Consider the following 22,381-nt stretch of genomic DNA (forward strand, 5'->3'; position numbering starts at 1 on the left):
AATAAATGTCTTATAGTTTACAATTATATGTTTTCTATAGCTTGAAATGACAGTTTAAACCGCGAAAAAGTGACATTATGTTAGAAACTTCCCTAATTACAGCCACACGTGATCACTTTGACAGAAGGGAGCGTCGCATGCGGACTCACTTTATCCTTCCGCCACGAGCAAGAAAATAACTCCATTGTTGCACTTTTACGGATAAAACAAGTACACGCGTGAAAATAGCTGATCGTCTACATCTAATATAAACACTTTAAACATTAGTAGCGGATACTGAAATCGTTCGGGTTTTTTCTTTATTAAAACGTGGAACTATATGGTGAAGGCGGTGGGATATTTGTTTTTTTAAAATCCCAGCCTGCTCTACCTTCTTTTTTTCCTTCGGTTGGAGGCCATGATGGCAGCCTGAGTTCAGCTGGAGCGAGAGGAGCCAGAAAAAAGAAGATGATTCCCCGGGACGGACCTGTCAAACCGACCTGTGAAGACTCCTGAGCTTTGTATAGTCTATATACATTTACGGTGGAGCCTGTCACTTTTCTTTTCTCAGATGTGTTCTTGGCAATCAGTCGATGACAATGTTGACTCGTTAGGAAGCTTTTGGCTCGGAAAAAGGAGGCAGCGTTAGCTACTAGCTGCGAGCTAGTTAGCTAGCGAGCTAGCTGCGTCTGAGTGACTGGATACGGGTTTTTTTTTTTTCTCGGGAACCGGTGACTTCTCTCTCCTCTCGCTGTCAATCGCGGCGGCTGCGGTTGAGCCACCGAGCTTGCACCGAGTCTGGCATCTAAAAGGTTTATTTTTTTTCTCTCTCTGAGGACAACTGCATGTGTTTTATTCGGAGGTTGTTCGCAAGACGAATTGCAGGATTGGGGGAAAGTCGGGGCCTGCACGGAGGAGCAGAGCAAGGCCCGTCTTTATGATCCAGAGGAAGCCTGTCTAATCCTACCCGACAGCCATCGCTAGCTCTGCGGGCTAGCCCGTCTCTCTGCAGACCCTCGGTGACCGCGACACACAACGACTAGAAAAACCTGTTTTCATCATTTACCTCCTTTTACAGACTCCTGTCACCTGCTGCGATGGCTGCGATTATAAAAGAAATGGTCAGCCGGAACAAAAGGAGATATCAAGAGGATGGCTTCGACCTGGACTTAACGTGTATCCTTCCCTGTGTGCCTTATTTCCCACAGCACCCGGGATATTGATCAGTTGCTGTGTAATAGATGCATTGATTAGTAGAGCTGGCAACCAGAAATGTCAGAGGAGTAACGTGAGGTGAGGTAGTTAGCTCCCCTTGCTACTTGGCTAACTGGCTTTGCTGTCACCCAAAGCATGTTTGAAAGATGGTGGATCTGTCAAACGAGCACGCAATAAATGTCACAGTCATTTTTTTGCTGGACATTAGTGTGTGTGTCTTTCAAAAAAAAAAAAAAATAGCAGGGCATGTTACACACACACACACACACACACACACAGAGGTGGATCTAGCTTGGGGTTGTGAAATTGTCAGTGGCATCAAGTCAGATTTTTTTTTTTTTTTTTTGACAGGTAGATGCTTTCAAATCTATATCTCAAGACGCTTTTCTGTATTTGTTGTTATATCAGTCTAAATAAGAATATGTGTAACCTCAATATATGGTAGGGATGTGGTTCATAATTGTGCAAATACTTAACATCCCTCACCTTGCATATGTGTGTCCTCTGTAGGTGATTATTCATTAGTGGGTTTCTCACTATTCTCTGAAGTGTCAAATTAACATGTTTCTTTCCCCTTCATGGTGATATGATCATTTCCAGATTTAAGAATTGCTATTTCAGCCCCCCCACCACCACCCCCCCTGTCTGTAGGACTCATTTCTCATCTGTTACCACTGGTGATAGTTGACCTGGTTCCCTGATGCATCATTAGTCCTGAAGTTTGTACTTTTTTTACTTGGTTGGCTGGTGTGAAACAAGATTAGCAGCCAGTGTGGTTGACCATGACCAACTTAACTGCAAAATCTAGTATGTGACAGTGCAGAGACTGAGTCGTGGTCTGCACTTGACATTGTACCAGGATGTCAAACCGCCTTATACAGATTTTTGAGTTTGATACTCTTGGAACTAAAGCTGAAACAGTTAGTCGATTAACTGACAGAAAATCACAAGGCATCGATTCAACTTTTGTCAATTTTTAAGAGGAAAAAAACCCCAAAATTCCCCAAAATATTTCCTAATTTTTTTTTCCCTTGTTGTCTTGATAGTGAATTGGATGTCTTTGGGTTTTGGACTGCTTGTTGGATAAAACAGTTCATCTGAAGATGTCAGTTTAGGCTTGTGATAGGCAGTTTTCACTACTTTCTTAAATTTATAGATCAAATTGACTAATCAAGAAAATGGTCAGCAGATGAACTGATGAAGAAAATGATAAGTTGCCGCCCTCTGTGGTTCTCTGCACAGCATGTAAAGAATTAAACAGGCCTGAGTATTTATGGACATGATTTGCTTTGGTAATTCTCCGTCTTGTGGCATTAATGTCATAATATTGCTGAGTATCATGTTTTCTTTTTCTATGTGAATGGAAATGCAACGCTGTGTGCCAATCACCTCGATTCAGTCCCTGCACTACAGATGGAAACATACTGAACTGAATCCAGGCAGATCTGTCAGCTGGGATGTATATGCTGAAATGTGTAGCATCACAAAATTCAATCAGATGTCTCTCACCTGGTTTCATAATGTTGTAAAGATTGGGTCAGGGGGGGCCCGCGGTTTGCCTCTACAGCTTTGTGCAGGTGTGAAGGGGGCATACCACTGAAAAGCGGCACCTTTCTTTGGCTTGAAGCGTCCTCTTGTTCAGATATGGGCCCTTTCGGACTATCCCTTTTATCATTTTTGGCGTGGTGTCTAAAAACAATATAGGCTCTCTGCAGTTATGTAATGCAGTATCACAGTTCTGGGAATTGCCCTTAAAATAGAGTTGCCAGTGATCTTGTATCAGCATTGCTGTCTGAGTGCTCTCTCCCTCTCTTGCCCTCTCAACCCACCACCTCTCCTTTTGCTCTTTTTCTTTACTACTCCCACTCTAATTCTCCCTCCCTCTGCTTGCCCCCTTTCCTCTGCTCTCCTCCTTTCCTGTCCTCCCCACCCCCTCCTCGCTCGGCGCTCGCCGGTTCCCACTCTCCCTTTCCCCCCCTCTCTCTCTTGCTCTCAGTTGTGGATTTGGCGTATGCATAGAGCTGAGGCAGGGCTGGCTTTAAAGAAAAGGCGTGCCTGAAACGGCAGATTTTTTTTTTTTTTTTTTTCTCCCCTCCTACTTGGAGCTTCCGTTGGGGGTCCCGCATGTGCGTTTCCTCCCAGCTGCAGAGACCAAGCCCCCCATGCCCTGGGCTGAGGCTCTCCTGGGAGCAGTGGAGCTTTTTAAAAACACTTAGAATAGTCTGACTGGGATCACTTTGCCAGTAGGTCCAAGGGTTGGAGTAGCCTATTAAATAACATAGAAAACCTGCATTTGGCTCCTAATTAGGTCTTTGAGGCATAAACGGAAGGGATTATCATGGCACAGTATGTACAGATAGGCTACTGTGTCGTGAGCTACAGGGAAGTAGTTTGGCAGTATGCAAATATTACTATAGATTTTGTTGTTAGGTATGTTGAGCGTACCTTAGCTGCATTAGGGATGCTGCATTTTACAAGATAGCTAGATATTATCTAAATGTGAAATTGCATTCGTCTTTGTACACTTGTCCGTCATCATACAGTTGATCTCGACTACTTGCTCTGAATCCCAACCTTTTTTTTTTATATACTAGCAGCTCCACTGATTGAACAATGACCTGTGTGTGTGTGTATGTGTGTGTGTGCGTGTGTGTATGTGTGTGTCTGTCACAAAAACAGTTTTCCTCATGTGTTTTCATGTGCAGGTACTCTCTTGTGCGCATCACAGCAAAGTTGAAGCTTATGTAGAGCCAGCTGTGCCTTTTCACCAGAGTTGTCAGATGCGTGTGTCCAATTTTTCTGACCAGTTAAAAAGTGATTTGACTCTGGGAAAAAAATACAATCCGCAGAAAATAAAACAGACACGTCCAATTAGAAATATTCAGCTTTTCTATTTTTGACACGGTGGCACAGGAAGTGTAAGAAAAGGTTGCCCTTTAGGCAGCGGTTAAAGTGTGAAATCCCACAGTTTATAGCGACAAGCAGACTTCAGTTACAGGTAGGCGTTGCAGCCGAGCCTCGAAGTCATGCGTGCCAGCTCGATTATTCTTTTCACTGCAATGTGACACTGATGTGTGCCTTTTAAGATTGTATGTATGTCACCTTATAATTGGCCACGACGCTTTCTATCGCTTTTCTGCGCTGAAATGTGGAGCACCGGTCAATGATGTAAGGCAACTGTAAAATAAGGCAGTAAATGTGTAGCACAAGCGAGGTGGTGCAACTAGAAGTTAAACTTGTAGTTAAATCTGATATGTGTGTGTATGTGGTTCATAAACTGTTGCTTCCCACTTGTTTCTGTGACAACTACCTCCTGCTGCATCTGCATCTTGCAAGTGTCAACACAATGGATTTTATGTTTGCTGAAACTTTTTTTTTTTTTTTTTTTTTTTTGCCACTCGTGTCTTCATGTTGCCTGCATTCATTCTACATAGATAGATATTCAAATTTGTGCGGCTGAGCTCAAATGGGAGATAAGCTGAACATTTGCAATCATCCCAATATAACTTTGAGCTCTAAAAATACATGCAGGTCAGGGAGCGGAGACTCTCGTGCACCCACATGTAGGACTGGCTCGAGCAGGAGCGCTGTTACTCCCGTTCCTCTCTGCCTGCTTCTCACTGTCAAGGCCATCTGTCACAACACGCGGACACACACACATACACACACACTGATCAGCACCCCTCCTCTGTGATCTCATCTATCCATAACCACAATGACACCCTCATATTGACATTGGCTGAAACTTTTTCATGCTCTGCTGCTCATCTCTGCATTCATGTATGTGTGCGCTAAAGACAAATTCGTATATAGTAACTACTTTTAAAGGTCCACTGTGTAGAATCTAGTGGCATTTAGCAGAACAGACTTGGCAGAAATGGAATATAATATTGAAAAGTCTGTTTTAATTAGTGTATAATCCCATGAAAATAAGAATTGTTTTTGTTATCCTAAAATGAGGCCTGTATATCTACACAAGGAGCGGGTCATCTTCAACAGAGCCTGCCATATTGCACCGCCATGTTTCTACAGTAGCCCAGAACGGACAAAGCAAACGCTGGCTCTAGAGAGGTCCTTTCGTGTTTTTCGAGAGTTTTGCAGCCACCATAGCTTCTCCTACATTCTTGGAAGGGAAGGTTGCAATCAGCAACCTCAGTGCTAGATGCCACTAAATTCTACACACTGGTCCTTTAAATACATTTTTTTTTTTTTGGAAAAAAAAGCATTATAGTCTAGTTACATGGCTGTTGAAAGCATCAGTAAGCCTACTTAATCTGAGAGTTAAAGATGTGTTGCCAGCCACCTCGGTAGTGGCACTTTCATGCCACCTTCTTTTCATGCTCTTCTGTTGCGCACAATGTATGTATATTTCCTTGACTCCTGCCTCAACAGATATCTACCCAAACATAATTGCTATGGGCTTTCCAGCAGAGAGACTCGAAGGCGTGTACAGAAACAATATAGACGATGTAGTACGGTAAGTTGTGCTGCTTCTATTACAGTCAAGATGTGATCATAGAAAAGGGAAATGTTGAATGTAAGTTTTTTTTTTTTTTTTTTTTTTTTTTTTCATTTTGCTCTGGCACTTGAGTTCATTTACATATTCTGTATCTGGTTATGTTCTCACCATCAAACAGGTTCTTGGATTCCAAGCATAAAAACCATTACAAAATCTACAACCTGTAAGTGTTCCACATATTATCTGCACTTAAACTGCTCTGTGTTTACTCACACTGACTTCCTCTGTGTGTGTGTGTGATTGCTGACTGGATTTTTGTTCTTCCCATTTCAGCTGCGCAGAAAGACACTACGATGCTGCCAAATTTAACTGCAGAGGTAGGCTGCTTTACACATTCAATAGAACCTTTTCCCCCCTTTAAAACAGTTTCACAGTAAGCCTGACCTAAAAGCCTGATGACTCACAAGGTCGTTTTAAAATCTCACAAAATGTCCACTGTGTCTTCCTCCCTGTCTTGTCTCCTCTGACCTGTCTGCCGCTGTGTTCCTGTCTACAATTTTTTTTTTCTCTCCCCTCTCTCGTTACAACTTTGCGTGGGTCTGCATCCTGTCACGCATCAGTTGCACAGTACCCCTTCGAAGACCACAACCCTCCTCAGCTGGAGCTAATTAAGCCGTTTTGTGAAGACCTGGACCAGTGGCTCAGCGAGGATGACAATCACGTGGCGGCCATCCACTGTAAGGCTGGGAAGGGCCGCACTGGAGTCATGATCTGCGCCTATCTCCTCCATCGCGGCAAATTCCTGGAGGCCCAAGAAGCGCTTGACTTTTATGGCGAAGTCAGGACAAGGGACAAGAAGGTGAGATGTTCTTAGGGGACTAATTGTCTCAACTTAGCAGGTCTTTATCAACTTCACGTCATTTTTTGCTAAAAGGGCTGCGACTTATGATTATTTTCATTATTGACTAGCCTGCTTATTTTCCTGAGCTATTAAACATAATAAAACTGTGAAAAAATGCTCATTTCCAAACACTTTCCCAGATACTTAAGTGACTCAGATTGCTTGTTTTGTCCAACTAACCGTCCAAAAATCCAAATATATTCAGTTTACACTGATCTTAAACAGAGAAAAGCTGAAAATACTCACTTTCAAGAAGCTAGTACAATGTTTGACATTTTTGTTTGGAAAGTGACTCCAACAATTAATCACTTGTCAGACTAATTTCAGTTCTAGTTGCAAACGCTTGCACTCACACAGAAAAGAGCAGCTCATTTGAAACAGTCTTGATGGCTTGTGTACGTCCAGGATCTCTAAACATTGTTACTGTTGTTACAGGGAGTAACGATCCCGAGCCAGCGCCGCTACGTCTACTACTACAGCTACCTACTGAAGAACCAGCTAGAGTACAAGCCGGTGGCGCTCCTCTTCCACAAAATGGTGTTCGAGACTCTCCCGATGTTCAGCGGGGGCACCTGCAGTGAGTCACACTCGTGTTCAGCTTTAACTCCAAACTAGGGCGTAGGCACGCATAGCGCTGTTCAAACGGAACAAGAGCTTTGGATGTGTTGTGCTCTGTAGGGCTCACCCACGCTACAGGTTAGCCCCACAGAACAGAGCGGGTCATCTTTTGGTAGAGCTGAGTCGTCCTCTGCTGGGGGTTCTAAAGTCCAACTGAAATCACATTTTATCATCATGCTTTGCAGTCAAAAATAATGTCGACATGTGATTTTAAAAAAAGACGGAAAAAAAGGCTTTTGGGGGAAATATCAGGGATGCTCCTTTTTGTCTCAGCCAGCTGTTTGGGGGGGGGGGGGGGGGGGTGTCAGTGTCTGTGTTTGACATTACATGGCACCATACAGAACTTAGACAAAGTAAACAAACTGCTTTAGCTACACGTCATGGACAGACAGTGTGTCTCTAACGGGGATTTTAAAGAGCAACAACCAAACCACCATCCAACAGTTCCAAAGTGACATTTTCAGGTATGTTTACATGCTGTTTAATGTGCTGCAGCTGAGCAGTTAATTAGCTATCTAGCCTGCAAACTGACGTTAGCGGTGCACTTTTCCCCCCCGGTGAATGTTTGTTTGGTGGTTCGTTCAACAAGCTAACGTGCAGGAAAAGACATGTGTTCATGTTTGTATGTTGGATAAGAAGGGAGACTTTAGCAGGAAAGCTAATGGGGGTTGTTGTTTAGAGTCTGTAGCTCTCGTTTTTCGTAGCAGGACGCTATCAGGCTCTGTGTGACTGTCTGCTCTGTTCGCCGTGCTCTGAACGCCACGTTATCGCTTTATTCAAGATTTGATTTGCTGTATCGGAATAAGGGCTCCAGCCATGTAGGCAGATAACAGAACAGTATTTCATTGAATTAATGCAAAACTAGGAGGGAGCCATCATGAAGCCAAATAATTTTAAAATATAAATTTCTCCCATTTGGCTTCTGATTTTTCTTAAAGAAGAAGACAGGACAAGTGATGTACAGAGCAGATATTTATCTAGTTTAATTTCAGTTGGACTTTAAAACCAAATCAGGTGTCACTGAATTTCCTGCAGTATTTTTGGACCTTTTTTTAATTAACAAGGGCAGCTTCTTGTTGATGAAGTCCTCTTTTTTTTTTTTGCTGCTTTCAGCAAGGTCAACTTTAAACAACTTGAAACAAATAAAATAAACTTGTTGAATCAAATCCCCTGTTTGTCCATAATGGAATTTTCAAATGTTATTAGGATCATAAGATGTCTTTTCTTTGGCATCTCTCACTGAAAAAAAAACACATAAAAACAGAAATTGGTTGCGTTTTTTAAAGAATTTTATTAGCTCAGAAAGCTTCAAACTCTCTGCAAAGTCAAGAAAGGAGATATTTCAGCTGTAATTTTTTATTTTATTAGCTTCCCCTGAGGAGTGTCTTTTTATATGAGTCAGGCTGTGTGCGTAATACTAATGTGTAATACTTTTTTTGTTTCTGTGCATAAGAGTTATAATATGCACAGTTTAGACAGTAGAGAACTATGAACCCTGCGTGAGGGGAAGTAAACTGTGGACTCAAACACCGGACAGTACAGTAGCAGACTTTATGTGCTTTACTTCCACATAACCAGGAAGTGACAGAAAGTCAATAAAATAATTTGGTCAGTGATTTTCTTTTTTTTCTTTTTTTTTTTTCACAGCACAGCACTCATGAGTCACTGCAGTTTCCGTCACTCAATCATGTGTATTTACATATCACTGCATGTTTGCTCGTAGCTTGAGTGGTATGACTTTGTTGTAAAATAATGTGTTACTCAAACAGCGACCGGAGTGACAGACACAGGCGAGGCAGTCGGACTCGGAGCGTGTTTGATTTTTATACCTGTGCTGGGGAAAAAAAAACTTAATTGACATCCATACTAAGTTAAATTAAATCTCCACTGAGACTTTTGTTGGGCCTCGAGTAAAATCTTCACCTTTTTGTCTTCAACAGAAACTTATTTTCATTGTCTATGACCATTATTATTCAGGATGTATTTTTCTGTATATACCAAACTGTATACTATAGTGTGAGTCATACAACGTTGTGCTTTTCTTGTATCTGAATTTGTTCATTTTTAATTGTCGGTCAGAAAAAAACGCCTCCTCTTCCTTTTATTTCTGTGGCTTTTTCACCCTAACACCTGACTGTGCTGAGCGGCCTTGACTGTATTGATCCTTCTGTTTCCTCCTAACTTAACCTTAAAAAGGCCCTATTCTGAGTTCATGACGTCTTAATACATTCACACACACACACACCACTGTTTTCTAGCCTCGGGTTTTAGCTCACCACAGCAACAAAAGACGAGAAGTTAGTCTGATAAATCTGTTTTTATAAATAACCAAACATGCATTTGTTTAAATTTACCAAAGAAATCTGATGTTTTTTTGTGATTGTTTGAGAGTGTCAGCAAACTCAAGTCTCCCCCTCTCTTCCGTCCCCTTTGTGTATCTCACAACACACCAGGTCTCACGCCAATGAAGATTGACACCTCCACTTTAAAGCCACATATGTTGTTTCTTAAGAAAAGCTATGTAGATGCAAATATCTGTGAGTATTTTGTTTAGATATCTTTGTGTTTGTGCCTGCTGTGCTGCCCCTGACAGGCCAGCCAGGCCCAGTTTGTGATAATCTCCTTCTTTCTCTCTAAGGGGACAGTACCGTTAAAAACAGGAGCGAGCCGACCCCTCAGGGCTTCAAGAAAGGGAATTGGCATTGGGGTAAATGAGCCTTTCATCCATTATTATTTCATTCATTTTCTTTTATATGGCCCCAGAGATCCACCAGGAAGGAGCAGTCAGAGGTAGACATGTTGCCTAGCAGGATAGGACTAGTTTACAGGCATATGAAGTCATATCCAACACCAACCTGACAGGAAGAAGAAAGTTATAAATTCCTCTAAATGCAACGTGTTGCGCTGGTCCAAGACCAAACCGTGACTGTCTATCAGAATAGGGTCCTGTGTCTCTGGTTCTGGGTCTTTGGGTGTTTTACATTTTGTGGTCTCTTTCCCTTTCTCCTCCTTAATTTTAATATAATATTTTTTTCTCTTTTTTATGCACTTACTCAATTGGTGGATTGTGCTGTTTCCTTTGTCAAACTCATGTAATAACACAACTCTTGTCTTTCTCTCGGTTCACTCCCCTCTCCTTGTCACTCACTCTTCTTCTCATGTTTTCTGTCTCCTCCCCTCTAAATCTCTCACAATCTTGTCCACCCCGCCCTGTGCGGCGGCAACACTTTTTTTTTTTTTTTTTTTTTTTTTTTGATTTTGCAGATCCCCAGTTTGTGGTGTACCAGCTGAAAGTGAAGATTCACACGTCGAACCCCACTCACACGCGGCGCGAGGACAAGCACATGTTTTTCGAATTCCCCCAGCCACTGCCCGTTTGTGGAGACATCAAAGTGGAGTTCTTCCATAAACAGAATAAGATGATGAAGAAGGTCAGTTTGTGTTCGTTCAGGGGTTTTGTCATGATGTCCGCTAGGTCAAAAAACAATAAGTGTGCATTTGAGTAAGCTTTTATTTCACTTAGTTGTGTGCCAACAGTTATGCTTTTTAAATGATGATGCTTGAATTTGTATACACAGTGAATTGATCCTATAACAAGTACTGCCTGTGTAGCTGAAGCCATTGTTGTTATATATTAAAAAAAAAAAAAACCCTATTTAAAAATACAAATACACACTGTTGGACATGTTTGTTTTGTTTGTTTTTGTTACCATGATCATGAGCACTAAAGTTTATTTTGAGTCATCAAATACACTGTCCTGCAGCTGCAAATGCACACCACTGCACAAAATGTGTATTAATTAGGGCTGCAACTTTCGATTATTTTCATCATCGATTAATATCTCCAGTTACTTCGTGATTAATGGATTAGTCATTTGGTCTTTGAAAGAAAAAATGTTGATCATTGTTTCCCAAAGCCCAACCTGCAGCCTAAAATTTAATGTTTTGTCTCAACCAGCAGTCCACAACAAAAGATATTCAGTTTACTGTCAGAGAACTAATAAAACCAGAAAATATTCACATTTAAAAAGCTGGAATCAGTGCATTTTAGCTTTTTCTCTTTATAAATGACTCAAAATGATTTTATCAAAATAGTTTGTGATTAGTTTTCTGTTGCTTGTCTTATTGTTACAGCTCTAGTATTAATCAACAGTTAACTAAAACAGTCCCTAACACTATTTATTCCTTTTTGGGTAATGTTTGCTAGAAACTGCAGTGCCCAGCTGTTTTTAAGGAAGTTATTTTGTTTTTTTTTAATAAATGAAGTCATGCATTTGTGAGCTGTTGATTTGTCTTCAGTAGGAATCAGAGGACTCGGCTAAACGGGGTGGAAAGTTGGAAGCTATTGAGACGACAACACATTTTTAGTCTTGTCATGGGATTTGTTGACAATAAGAAAAATACAGAATTTTGCCAAGCTTATCCTTTAAACAGGACTGAGCCCATAAACAAGTGTTATTTGAAACTTAAAAATGTGTTTGAGTTCTCTGTCGTGCCCCATTTCTGATTATATCTGCCCTCCAGGACAAAATGTTCCACTTCTGGGTGAACACCTTCTTCATCCCTGGACCAGAGGAGAGCGGGGACAAGATGGAGAACGGGGCAGTGAACAACGTGGAGAGCCAGCAGGGGGGACCGGGCCAGGGCCAGCCGCAGAGCGCCGACAGGGACAGCTGCAGGGAAAGCGGCAGGGAAAGCGACAGGGACAGGGACTACCTCATCCTGACGCTCACTAAGAACGACTTGGACAAGGCCAACAAAGACAAAGCTAACCGCTACTTCTCGCCAAACTTCAAAGTAAGTATTGACGGAACAGACCGGATTTAGATATTAGTTGGATAAAAGGATGGATTATTTGTAAGTCTGTTAATTGCTTTGCTGTCAAGTCACTTGTTTATGATTATTTTTGTTGCACAGACTGAAGTTTGTTGTCTCGACTCTCAATTTCAGGTGAAGTTGTATTTTACGAAAACCGTGGAGGAGCCTTCAAACTCGGAGGCAAGCACTTCTACATCCGTCACCCCGGACGTTAGCGACAATGAGCCAGACCATTATCGATACTCTGACACCACTGACTCTGATCCGGAAAATGAACCTTTTGATGAAGAGCAGCACACGCAAATCACAAAAGTGTGAACTCTTTTTAAACAGGAAAAGAAGAAATTATACACCAGAAAAAAAGGAGAAAACTTGAATATAAACTCAAAAGAAGAACGTTTGTCCCTTCCCTCCCCAGACGGCAATAGAATATCATCATGTCAAATGCCAATTTTAGGGAAAAAAAAGATAAATATCTTGACCAATATATTGTTTTTTTTTTTTTTTTTTTTGTTTTTTTTCTTTTATTTTTCTTTTTTTTTCTTTGGCACGGCCATGTACCATGTGCGAGGTATTGACACTGTTGCCCCATGGGAAAAGGTGCTGTAGCTATAAAAATGTTTATATATATATACATACGTATATGTATATACATATATACATGCATATATAAACAAACAAACTTTTTTGTGTCAAAGACAATGGAAAGAGTACCACAATCAGGAGACGGGAGTTGAAGTGTGGGAGAAGTTTGAATGATATACTAGGACTATGCTGCTCCTTCTCCTGTCTAAACCAAGGCCAGTGCTGCAGTCACTTTGTTTCACTCCCTCTCTTCTCCTCCTCCCCTTCTCCCTCTCATCTTTTACTCTTCCCTCCCCTCCATCCTATCCTCCTTCCTATCCTCCTTTACTGTGAATGCTTCTTGTGCTCTTTGCAGGCTGTCTCACGTGACTTTTGGCCTTTGTGCAGTGCAAACTGCATGCGGGCAGTGGGTTGGGGGTGGGCGGGGTTATGAAGAGGCTGTGATGATGTCTAAAGCATTGCCATTCCTGTTCCCACTGTGTATACGTTAAATTATGCAGAACAAGGCATCCCATGTAATTGTTAATGTTTTTTTTTATCCTAAGATAATAAAAATATAATACACAAAACAGCAGGGAGACAAGTGTTTGCAATAATGTCAACACTACATTTAAAGGACAATGGTGATTTGCATGTATTGGAATTGGCGTCCATCCCTAATAAATGTATGCAATGTTGTCTTTTCTTAAAGAAACCAGCTTTGAGATGTGTCTTCTGCGTGGGGTTCCCCAGTGCTTTGAGTCATGCTCAGAAAATTACATCAGAGGTTTATGTAATCTATTCCCTTCACTGCTGTCAGTTAATGAAAATCATGCAGAATGAAAATGAATATTTCTAATATGCAGTTGTCACCGAACGGCGAGGCCAGTGCAGTCTTTTAACTTGACACCGACGCTGTCAGCTGAAGTCATAACCCAGACCCCGTAAACTAAACTCTAGCATGTGTGAGATGGTGGTTGACGGGGAGGGAAAAAGTGCACGAGCGCTGTGCTGCGCTTGATGAGAAAAATGCTGTAAAGCAGGTTGTCGTTGCAGCTGCTGGAGCTGTGTTAACAGTAACTTCCTGCTTTAAAGGTCAGCACTGCAAATAGCAGGTGGGACCTGAGGTAGGGAAGTGATGGAAGGCTTATTATTAAAAGTTCAACTGAGGGCGTAGAGCCCACTTCAAACAAATAACAGTGACTCAACCATTGAGCTGAGCATCTACATTAGTGCCAGTCTGTGGTCGGTGAGAAAATGAATCTAGTTTTGAGAGTTCTGCTTTCAATTTGACTTGACTGGTAATTGATGTACACACAATTGAGCTTTTACTTTGTTTACAGATCAAATGGAGAGTTTTTATTTTGTGTTTCAGCCAAGTAACAGTTCGTTTCCTGGCTGATTTTAAAGCAAACTGACCTCTGAACCTTGATTTAAAAAAAACAAAAAAAAAAAAACATGAATATTTGTGAGTCAAAAGCAGCCCGACCTCATATCCAACCATCAGCGTTGCATGCAGAGTGGCTGCTGCTGGTTAATCAAGGCGTTCTCCAGATGAAATGAGCAGAGGAAGGAAAGGCTACCAGCCCAGGAGGGAGGCCTCTGGGAGACGAGGCTGCTCTGCTTGCAGGCTTGTGCGACTCCCCAAATGAAAGAGTAACAGGATTAACGACCATGTCACTGTGATAGGAGAGCAGAGAGTGGCAAGACCCTGGCTAGAGCATACCCCGGAGTCTCCTGATAATAAAATAAAGTATGAATTAAACATACATATATTTTTTTAAAGAAATGTTCCACCCCCAGAGGCAGGCAGTCACATAATCCCCTTCTGCTCTATTAAGACTTTGTCCCCAGCTCTTTCGTGTTGATAGAGACATCAAAGCCAACCAGTGCAGCGGCGAATGAGACAGGCAGCAGTCGCAGGGGCCCGACTGTAATTGGCTGAACTGAGAGGGAGGGAGAGACTCTGGTAGATTAATAATGAATGTGCTGTGCTGGGTTGAGAGAGACCAGAGAGATGCCTCAGCTCTCCACAGGCAGGCAAGACTGAAGAGAACGAAGAGGGCCGACTTCAGTAGAGTTTGAGCCCACATCTTTGCTTTTGATTGCCCTCCTCATCACATACACAAACACAGACACAGCAGCAGTAGCAGCAGCATCTGAAATATTAATCTAATCAATATACAGCTTCATTTGTATGCCTTGAGCATCAGCTCCTCTAAAGGTTTGTTTGATTTTTCTGCATCAACACCTCTCTTGAGATGAGACAAAGACGGAGAAACAGGAGATTTGGAGGAATGTTTGCTTTGTATATTTGAATCTGAACTTTACTCGATTATGTGGGTGATATATTATAAATCCGGGCAGATAAGGATACAATACGATACATTTTTTTAGTGTATGATGTGAAATTGTGTTTGTATTGTGTTGTATTGTAAGCCTATATGGAAGCCAGTTGCCGCCAGAAAAAGGCCTCATAAAAATAGAAATACTCATTGTATGTAAGAAATTTTACTTATAAAAGTATGAGATAGTGAGTCAAAGTAATGAAATAATAGTAAGTCAAATTTTACTTCCTAAGTCGGACACACTTCTCGCATACTTACTGAGTGACAATTATAAGATAGCAAATCAAACGTATAAGATGGCCAGTCAAAATTATACGATAGTAAGTCAAAATTTAGTTTTTCCACACTTATTAAGGGTGTTTTCAAACCTATTGTGCATTTGCTCTGGTCAAAATCAGTGGATGAATTAGTAAACTTGTTTTTTTTTTTCAAAAATTCAGGCCAACCAAAAAGCACCATTGAAATCCACGTTCACACCTCTCATTAGTCTGGGGCCGTCATAATTTCTTGAAGCTCAAAGAGACGTCTTCAATTATCCTGTTTTATCCAATCAACAGTGCAAAATCCAAAGATATTCAGTTTACTATCATGTATGACACAGAAAAGATTCAAATCCTCACATTTGAGAAGCTACAACCACTAAATATTTGTCATTTTTGCTTAAAATACGACTTAAATGATTATTTGATTATCAGAATAGTTGCTGATTCATTTTCGACTAATCTACTGGGGAAGTCTGAAGAAGGTCCTGTCTTCCCAAATCTCAAGAAGGCAATGTACATCGCTGCTAGTCCACTTTGTTTCATTCTCCGGCTAGCTGCTAGCAACCGTTGATTTCGCTCATACACATCCCAGTAAACAAAGTCTACCCAGCTATGCGTGCTATTTAGCTAAAACTAAGTACGTCTTGTATTTGTGTCAGGGTTGAGGTGGTGTGACGTTCCTACCACAAACAAACCGCTCCACTTCCTTGAAACGGTCTCAATGTGGGTGTTTTGGTCCACACCTAAGTGCGATTGCTGTGTTCATATCTGCTCAAATGAATCGTACCAAGAGCAAAATTATGAGATAGTAAATCAAAATTGTTAGATTGTAAATGAAGTGAATTTCAAAATGAATTTCGTAATCTTGACTGTTTATTTTTGTCATTTGTTTTCCTGGCGGGAGTGACCTTCCATAGTCCAAGCTACAACTACTGTAAAAAGAAGGAAAAAAAAGCTAACACCAAAATATAGAGATTTAAGTATAGTATTATGACCACATGAGGGGCTGGGGGAGTATGAGGGGGAGGGGGTCAGTCTGGCCTACAAAGAGAAGATAAGCCCAAGCTGGTAACCCCATTTCCCTTCCATCTGTTGGTAGCAGTTGTAGAGCATGGCTGCACTCACCAGGACCTGGCAACCCATCCCCCAAGCCCTCTTTCTCTGGCTGACTGCACAGCTGTGTTGCGTTTGGATTAGGCCAAGAATAAAACAGGAAGTAGAAATTAAACAAAAGCTTAAACACACACACACACACACACACACACACACACACACATACACACACACACAGAGAGAGAGAGAGAGAGAGAGAGAAACACACACTCACACACACAGGCACAGTAAGTTAGCAAAGGCTCGGCAGCAGCAGCAGCACGAGTGACAGCCTGTGGAAAAAGTGCACACACACACACACACACACACACAAATATGCTTCAGTATGTACAAAGTCATACTCTGCCTCCCACAGACTCACATAAGCCCAGTCAGGACCACAGGCATATCATTTCTCTGTGCCCACACTCATGCTCACACATATGGTCTTTTTACATGCTAAGTGCCTCTCTGCCTCTCCTCTCCTCTTTGGTGGTCTGCTGCGGCGGCTGACGAGGAAAACTAGCAAACACGCTCAATCAGTCGTGGAGCATGCCAGCGTAATGATGCTAATATGGAAGTATTTTGGAGAGGAGATGTCATGCAAACTTTATGTTCATAACAAATGACTATGGATAAGATAAAGACCACATAAGTGCTTTGATTACTTGTGCATCCACTCTGGTTATTATGCAAGCTGGCTCACTAGGACTGGAATATGGAAACCATTGACGCCTAGAGATGTAGAAACACTTCATTTCTTGTAGATTTTTTTCAATTAATTCACTACAATAAAGGTTGAATCCCATCCAGCTTTTCTTTGAAGGAGATTAAATAAAATATAACACTTGTATTGTAATTTTAATCAGTATTTTTTGCTGTTTTTAAGGCACAAATCTTGATTAATCTCTCTTAGGTCCAACTTCATGAATACCTTATGATCAAAAGCAACAGAAGATTCAATCTGCATTGCATAAAAAAATCATAATCTGACCATCTGATCAAATCTGATCCAAACAGCATAAATCTAAGTAAACCTTAATAAGAATATATTAAATGTTTTAAATCATCACTCCTCAATCCTTTTAGCAGCCCTTTAAAAGTATCAGACTACTAAAATAAGGTCATTATGAACTTGATCCCACTATCAACAAATCCTCTGCACGGTTTCTCTTTCTGTGTGAATGCACCGAAATAGCCCCGCGATAGCACACAGGAACTATGCTGAATGAGGAAGTGGAATTGGGAAGAAGAAGATGAAGAAGAAGGAGATGTTTGGAAACACGTAGACATGCATTGGACAAGTTAGTTGGCAAGGTGCATTTGATGAGAGCCCATTAAAGTGCTTCTCGTCATGAGTTGGACCAACTGTTAATGAATATACGGTAAATGTTTACAGATGTTATTTTACTGTCAAGACTTGAGTCACCTAATGAGTCACATGAGCTCTCTGTATGTGTGTGTGTGTGTGTGTGTGTGTGTGTGTGTTTGTGTTTTTGTTGACATGGATATGCCAGCATGCTTGTCAGTTTGTGTGTGTTTATGTGTGTCTTCATGAATAAGGAAAGCACATGGAAACACTTACTGTATTGCTGTCGTTGCTGACCCCTCCCCTTCCTCAACACACGTACACACACATGCGCAGGCACACACACACACACGTGCACACACACGTGCACACACACACACACACTTATTCTCTTTATGTGAGCAATGAGGAGCACATATGTGTCCATTGTACTGAATAATAGCCAACATGCATAGCCAGAGGCAAAAAACACGGAAAGAAGCGTATCAGCTTTACCATAGGGCTCTACATAGATACAGCCAGCACATGTATGCACACACACATATTTGCACGACAGGAACTTGCATTGTGTTTAGCTTGGCTTTCTGTGATAGGAACCCAGTAGTGAAAAGTGCTCCTGCTGCAGGGCTTTAATGTGTATCAGGGTGAATTTGTAAAGTGTACATACATACACCATATATCCTCCACAAGGGGGAATGGAAGTCTTCGCATTTATCAGACTTTACTTTGACAGGCTCTGTTCTCTACCTGACTTCTACCCTGAAATCTTAGAGCGGGCGTAATCCTTCCCCCAAGCCTCCTCCTCCTCCTCGCTCTCTTCCCTCTCTCCATCTAGTGTCATCAGGAGGGTAATATGAGGCATATGGCTGCTGATGACAGTCCCTAATCCTCACACTGATAACTGATAGTTACCCGCGCACTTCTCATCCCCATCTCATCCTTATATACCAAGAACAAGCAAGGGAGCTGATACTCTGCTCAGCCTCCGCGTCGCTCCACTCTCAGTCTCACCCAGCTGAGAGTCATTATCTCAAAATGACTGATGTGAGAACGACTGATGGACAAGACCGATATTAGTGTTTGCGCTGGAGAGTGAAAGTTAGAAATGGTACTGAAAACTTTCAGAGTTTCAGAGAAGAGAAACCGCCTCAGGGTTTTGCAGTATGCGATGCATCAAATAGACATGTACAGTACATTTTGAGAGCTTGCGCATGACTTTCAAGTGATCACCTTCATCCAGAGATTGGTCTGCAACATTCGGCATTGCTTTTCCAGTGGTTTAAAGCAAGCCTATGTAACTTTCAATGATTGGGGCAACAAGTAACAATTATAGGACAATAATTAATTTTAAAATGTAGAATAATGCTGGCATCAGTAGAGAAAAGTCATAAATTTATCTGATACAATGTTCAATTACTAGGTTTCTCCTGAACTTTAAACCACAGCTGACAAAATCCATCCAAAGCTAGCAAGTGGACCTTGAGGTATCCCAGTGAGCACCAACGGGGATTTCAATGTTGATTTCTAATTGAAAACTGGGTGATATTCAGTCTGAAGACCTCTTTCCGCTCTCTTTTCAACCAGCTAAAATGCGGTTACAACACCAACGTGTCACAAAACACAAATCTGTTTAATCATTTTGATTATTTGTTCAGTTTTGCTTGAAAGAGAGACGATATTTATTAGTGTGAAGGTATTTCTCCAAAGTCAGATTGCACTGGTGGGCAATGTGGTCTACACAAAGATATTATTTCAATGCATTTAATTTTTCATATAAAATGTCATATATATGAAAGTATATAGTACAGGTGGAGCAGAATCCGAATACAGTATTCAGAAAAGATTATTATTACCCAAATAGTGGGTAGCTACGAATATTTATTTTGTACAAATACTTTAAAAATGATTTGTTTTCAGGAAGAAAAAAAACATGTCGAATAACAGCGTGTGGGTTGGGACTTGTAGTGTAGCGACATTACATTGTTATGTCTGTCTCTCTCCTCTGCTCCACTCTGCTGTCTGTCTCTGTGTGAAGGATGTGTCTGTGTATCTGGCAGAGCTGAGCTTTGGCTGAGTGGTCAGCGCAGTTGTCTGTGGTCTGGGAGACTAGAGTTTGAGACCCAGTGTGGGAATCATCCTTTGCTAGACTCTATTCACTGGGATTTGCAACAGTGAAATTGCTCAATGGGAAAATGCTCACTAGGATCAAGATTATTCGATGAAACTACCAATTTTTATGGTCAAGAATGAACTGTCACACTCAAGAATTAAAAAATCAGCTAATTCGCTCAGTAAAGCCACTTACAGAGCAAAATCTATATCCATAAGTAAGCATTAGTTAGATAGCAAAATCAGATTGAAACATTGAAATGTCGTTAGGCAGAAGTATTGAATGTGCGTGGACACCTGACATTGAAGCCAAATTGAAAGTGCTCATTATGACTGTTTTTTGCTGAGTGGCAGCTGTAAAAGACAAGTTAAGCTAAGTTTCTTTCTGCACAGAGCCGGTGGCTGGTTTAGGCATGAAAAAATGACAAAGAGGGACACAGGGCCACCCTTGTAGGGCCTCTTAGGGCTCCATAGAGGAATTCATTCATTTGTATGACTTAAACTGTATTTTTATTTTGAAATGTAAACAGTCATTTCCTGTAACTGTAACCTGGACCCTCAGCCAATCCCCATTGGTCAGTGTGACCTATGACCCGTGACATCCCCAGGTCAATAAAAGGGCCAGCTGGCCTTTGTTCCCTGTCTCTTCTCCTGGGCTGTCTTCTCTTCACTGCTGCTGCGGGTGCAGCAGCAACTGCTTGGCTCTCCCCCTCTTCTCTGCCCACGCTCTTCACTGCAGCATGAGATACAGCTCTCTGACCTCTGTGTGGCCTGCTCGGAGCAGACTGCACTGAACTCTTTTCTTAACAGCAGCGACACAAGAGCCTGCCTAAGATTCAGTAAACAAGTTTATTGAGCGCCAGCGGCTATGACACAGAAGCTGCACTGCCAGCACAGCTGATCTCCTCAGCAACACGGAAGCCGGCAGCAAGACCGGCCTGTACTCCTCCAGGAAGCCGCGCAAGCCTGCAGCTCACTGGACAGAACAAAGCAGCAAGCCAAAGTATCTCTCTCCCTCCATGGACTTGGTACATACTGGGCATAGCATAGCAGAGCAGAGCAACGGCAAATGGCTAAGCACAAGATTGTTTAACGTTGTCAGTGTACATGTATTGACTTGGTTTAACGTTGTTCACTAAGCTTTGTTATTGTAATGTCCTTTTACAGTTAGGTTATTGAGTAGCTACACCGCTAAGTTGATGTTAGTTTATGCCTTACACACAAATTCATAGAACTGGAGCTACATCCAGCAACTACCATATCTTGCATGTAGACTAACTATCCTCTTTTCTAACCTGGTGCCTTTATACTATATGAATTGGCCTTATCATAGACACATGCTTAGAGAAAACTCAAAGCTCCTGCTTTATACCCTCTTTTGTTTCTGACCTAATACATGTGTTCATGCTCGTGCACGTGGAACGCACGGAAGAACGGAAGAACAAATAAACACACACTCTCTCTCTCTTTTGTCTCTTCACATGCCATGCGATCCCAGCAGCCATCTTTGATTTCGCCATCTTGTTTGTAGTTTTTCTATGATTCCGCCATCTTATTTGTAGTTTTCTTAGTTTACTTCTCACACGTACCATGTGGTCCCAGCCACTATTCTGAGTCAACCATTTTGTTTTTGTCTGTTTTCCTACACACACACACCCACATCTGTATATATTACCATAGCTATCGATTATTCAAATATTATGATGCACCAGGATCCACTGACATCATTTGTATGTCAGCTGACGTTCTTACATTTAAATGAAAAAGTTTGGAAAATATGCTCATATGCTTTCTTGCCAAGAGATAGATAAGACGATCAATACCACTCTCATGCCTGTGGAGCTACAGCCAGCAGCCAGTTAGCCTAGCATAGCATAAAGACCAGAAAGTGGAGGAAACAGCTAGTCTGGCTCTGTCCAAAGGTAATAAAATCTGCCTTCGAGCACCTCTAAAACTCACCAATTAACATGTTTTATCTTTTCTTTTAACTTGCATCTTAGCAATCACCTGATTCCAACTCCCTAAACTTAACCTATTACACAGTGTACAGGGGAGGAAACTCACCAAACACAGTCTTGTATAATGGTTTGCCTGAATGGCTGCTTGATTCCCTTGCCAGCCCAGTTAAAGTGACAGGCCAGGAAGTTAGAGTAGCTGACAGCATCCTTTGGATCATGGAGTCTGACGTGGTGCCTCCTACAATACAATATAAACAAACGAGAGGGACAAAATGGTTGTCATCATGATGTTGCCTGCACTGGAATCATTTTTGAGGCCACTGCTTATACTGTTGTGTTGAACTACATTATATTGTTCTGTGGGACGTTATGCTGGTAACAGCACAGCAGAGCACTCCATTTCATGAACACACAGACCAACTTCTGTTTCTACAAACCCAGATATTCCAGCCAGTGGTGGTGGTGGTCAGTCAAATACACTCCAGTCAGAAGTTTAAAAGGCAATAACTGCATTTTTGCTGCTAAATGTAGCAGCCTGTTTTTGGTAATTTATTTTTGAAATGGCCATAAAATTATATTGAAAGGGCTGCTACTCATTTTATCTATACAACACTATTTTAACTATTTAGTTTATACTATGCTGTGATATATAAAAAGCTGTTAGCATTTTTATCTGTAGTTTTTTCTATTTTGTGTTATTTTTGTTTGAGGAAATGTGAGCAGGGCTGCACTGTTATTACCCACATCA

General features: G+C 41.5%; 1 protein-coding gene across 3 annotated transcripts; it reads left to right on the forward strand.

The window, feature by feature from the left end:
* Positions 1–218: 218 nt before the first annotated feature.
* On the forward strand, positions 219–13,147 carry LOC122997551 (phosphatidylinositol 3,4,5-trisphosphate 3-phosphatase and dual-specificity protein phosphatase PTEN). Of its 3 annotated transcripts, XM_044373763.1 has the most exons (11): positions 220–1,155; positions 5,587–5,671; positions 5,832–5,876; positions 5,987–6,030; positions 6,274–6,512; positions 6,990–7,131; positions 9,626–9,709; positions 9,811–9,879; positions 10,437–10,603; positions 11,697–11,969; positions 12,123–13,147. In XM_044373763.1, exons 1-11 carry the CDS (start codon positions 1,077–1,079, stop codon positions 12,306–12,308), a joined length of 1,413 nt encoding a protein of 470 aa, XP_044229698.1. In that variant the 5' UTR covers positions 220–1,076; the 3' UTR covers positions 12,309–13,147. The 3 variants fall into 3 exon arrangements, with proteins under 3 accessions (XP_044229699.1, XP_044229701.1, XP_044229698.1); XM_044373764.1 differs by lacking the exon at positions 9,626–9,709 and having other exon boundaries at positions 219–1,155; XM_044373766.1 differs by lacking the exons at positions 9,626–9,709; positions 9,811–9,879 and having other exon boundaries at positions 219–1,155.
* The last annotated feature ends 9,234 nt before the right edge of the window (positions 13,148–22,381 follow it).

This window comes from Thunnus albacares, chromosome 14, assembly GCF_914725855.1.
Source record: "Thunnus albacares chromosome 14, fThuAlb1.1, whole genome shotgun sequence".
Classification (NCBI taxonomy): domain Eukaryota; kingdom Metazoa; phylum Chordata; class Actinopteri; order Scombriformes; family Scombridae; genus Thunnus; species Thunnus albacares.

What these genes read in the sequence shown, in the direction of transcription:
- LOC122997551 (XM_044373763.1), top strand. Translation starts at nt 1,077, where the DNA reads ATGGCTGCGATTATAAAAGAAATGGTCAGCCGGAACAAAAGGAGATAT. An exon ending in TGCCAAATTTAACTGCAGAG is followed by an intron (nt 6,031 to 6,273) that starts GTAGGCTGCTTT and finishes GTCACGCATCAG; the next exon opens with TTGCACAGTACCCCTTCGAA. An exon ending in GTTCAGCGGGGGCACCTGCA is followed by an intron (nt 7,132 to 9,625) that starts GTGAGTCACACT and finishes ACAACACACCAG; the next exon opens with GTCTCACGCCAATGAAGATT.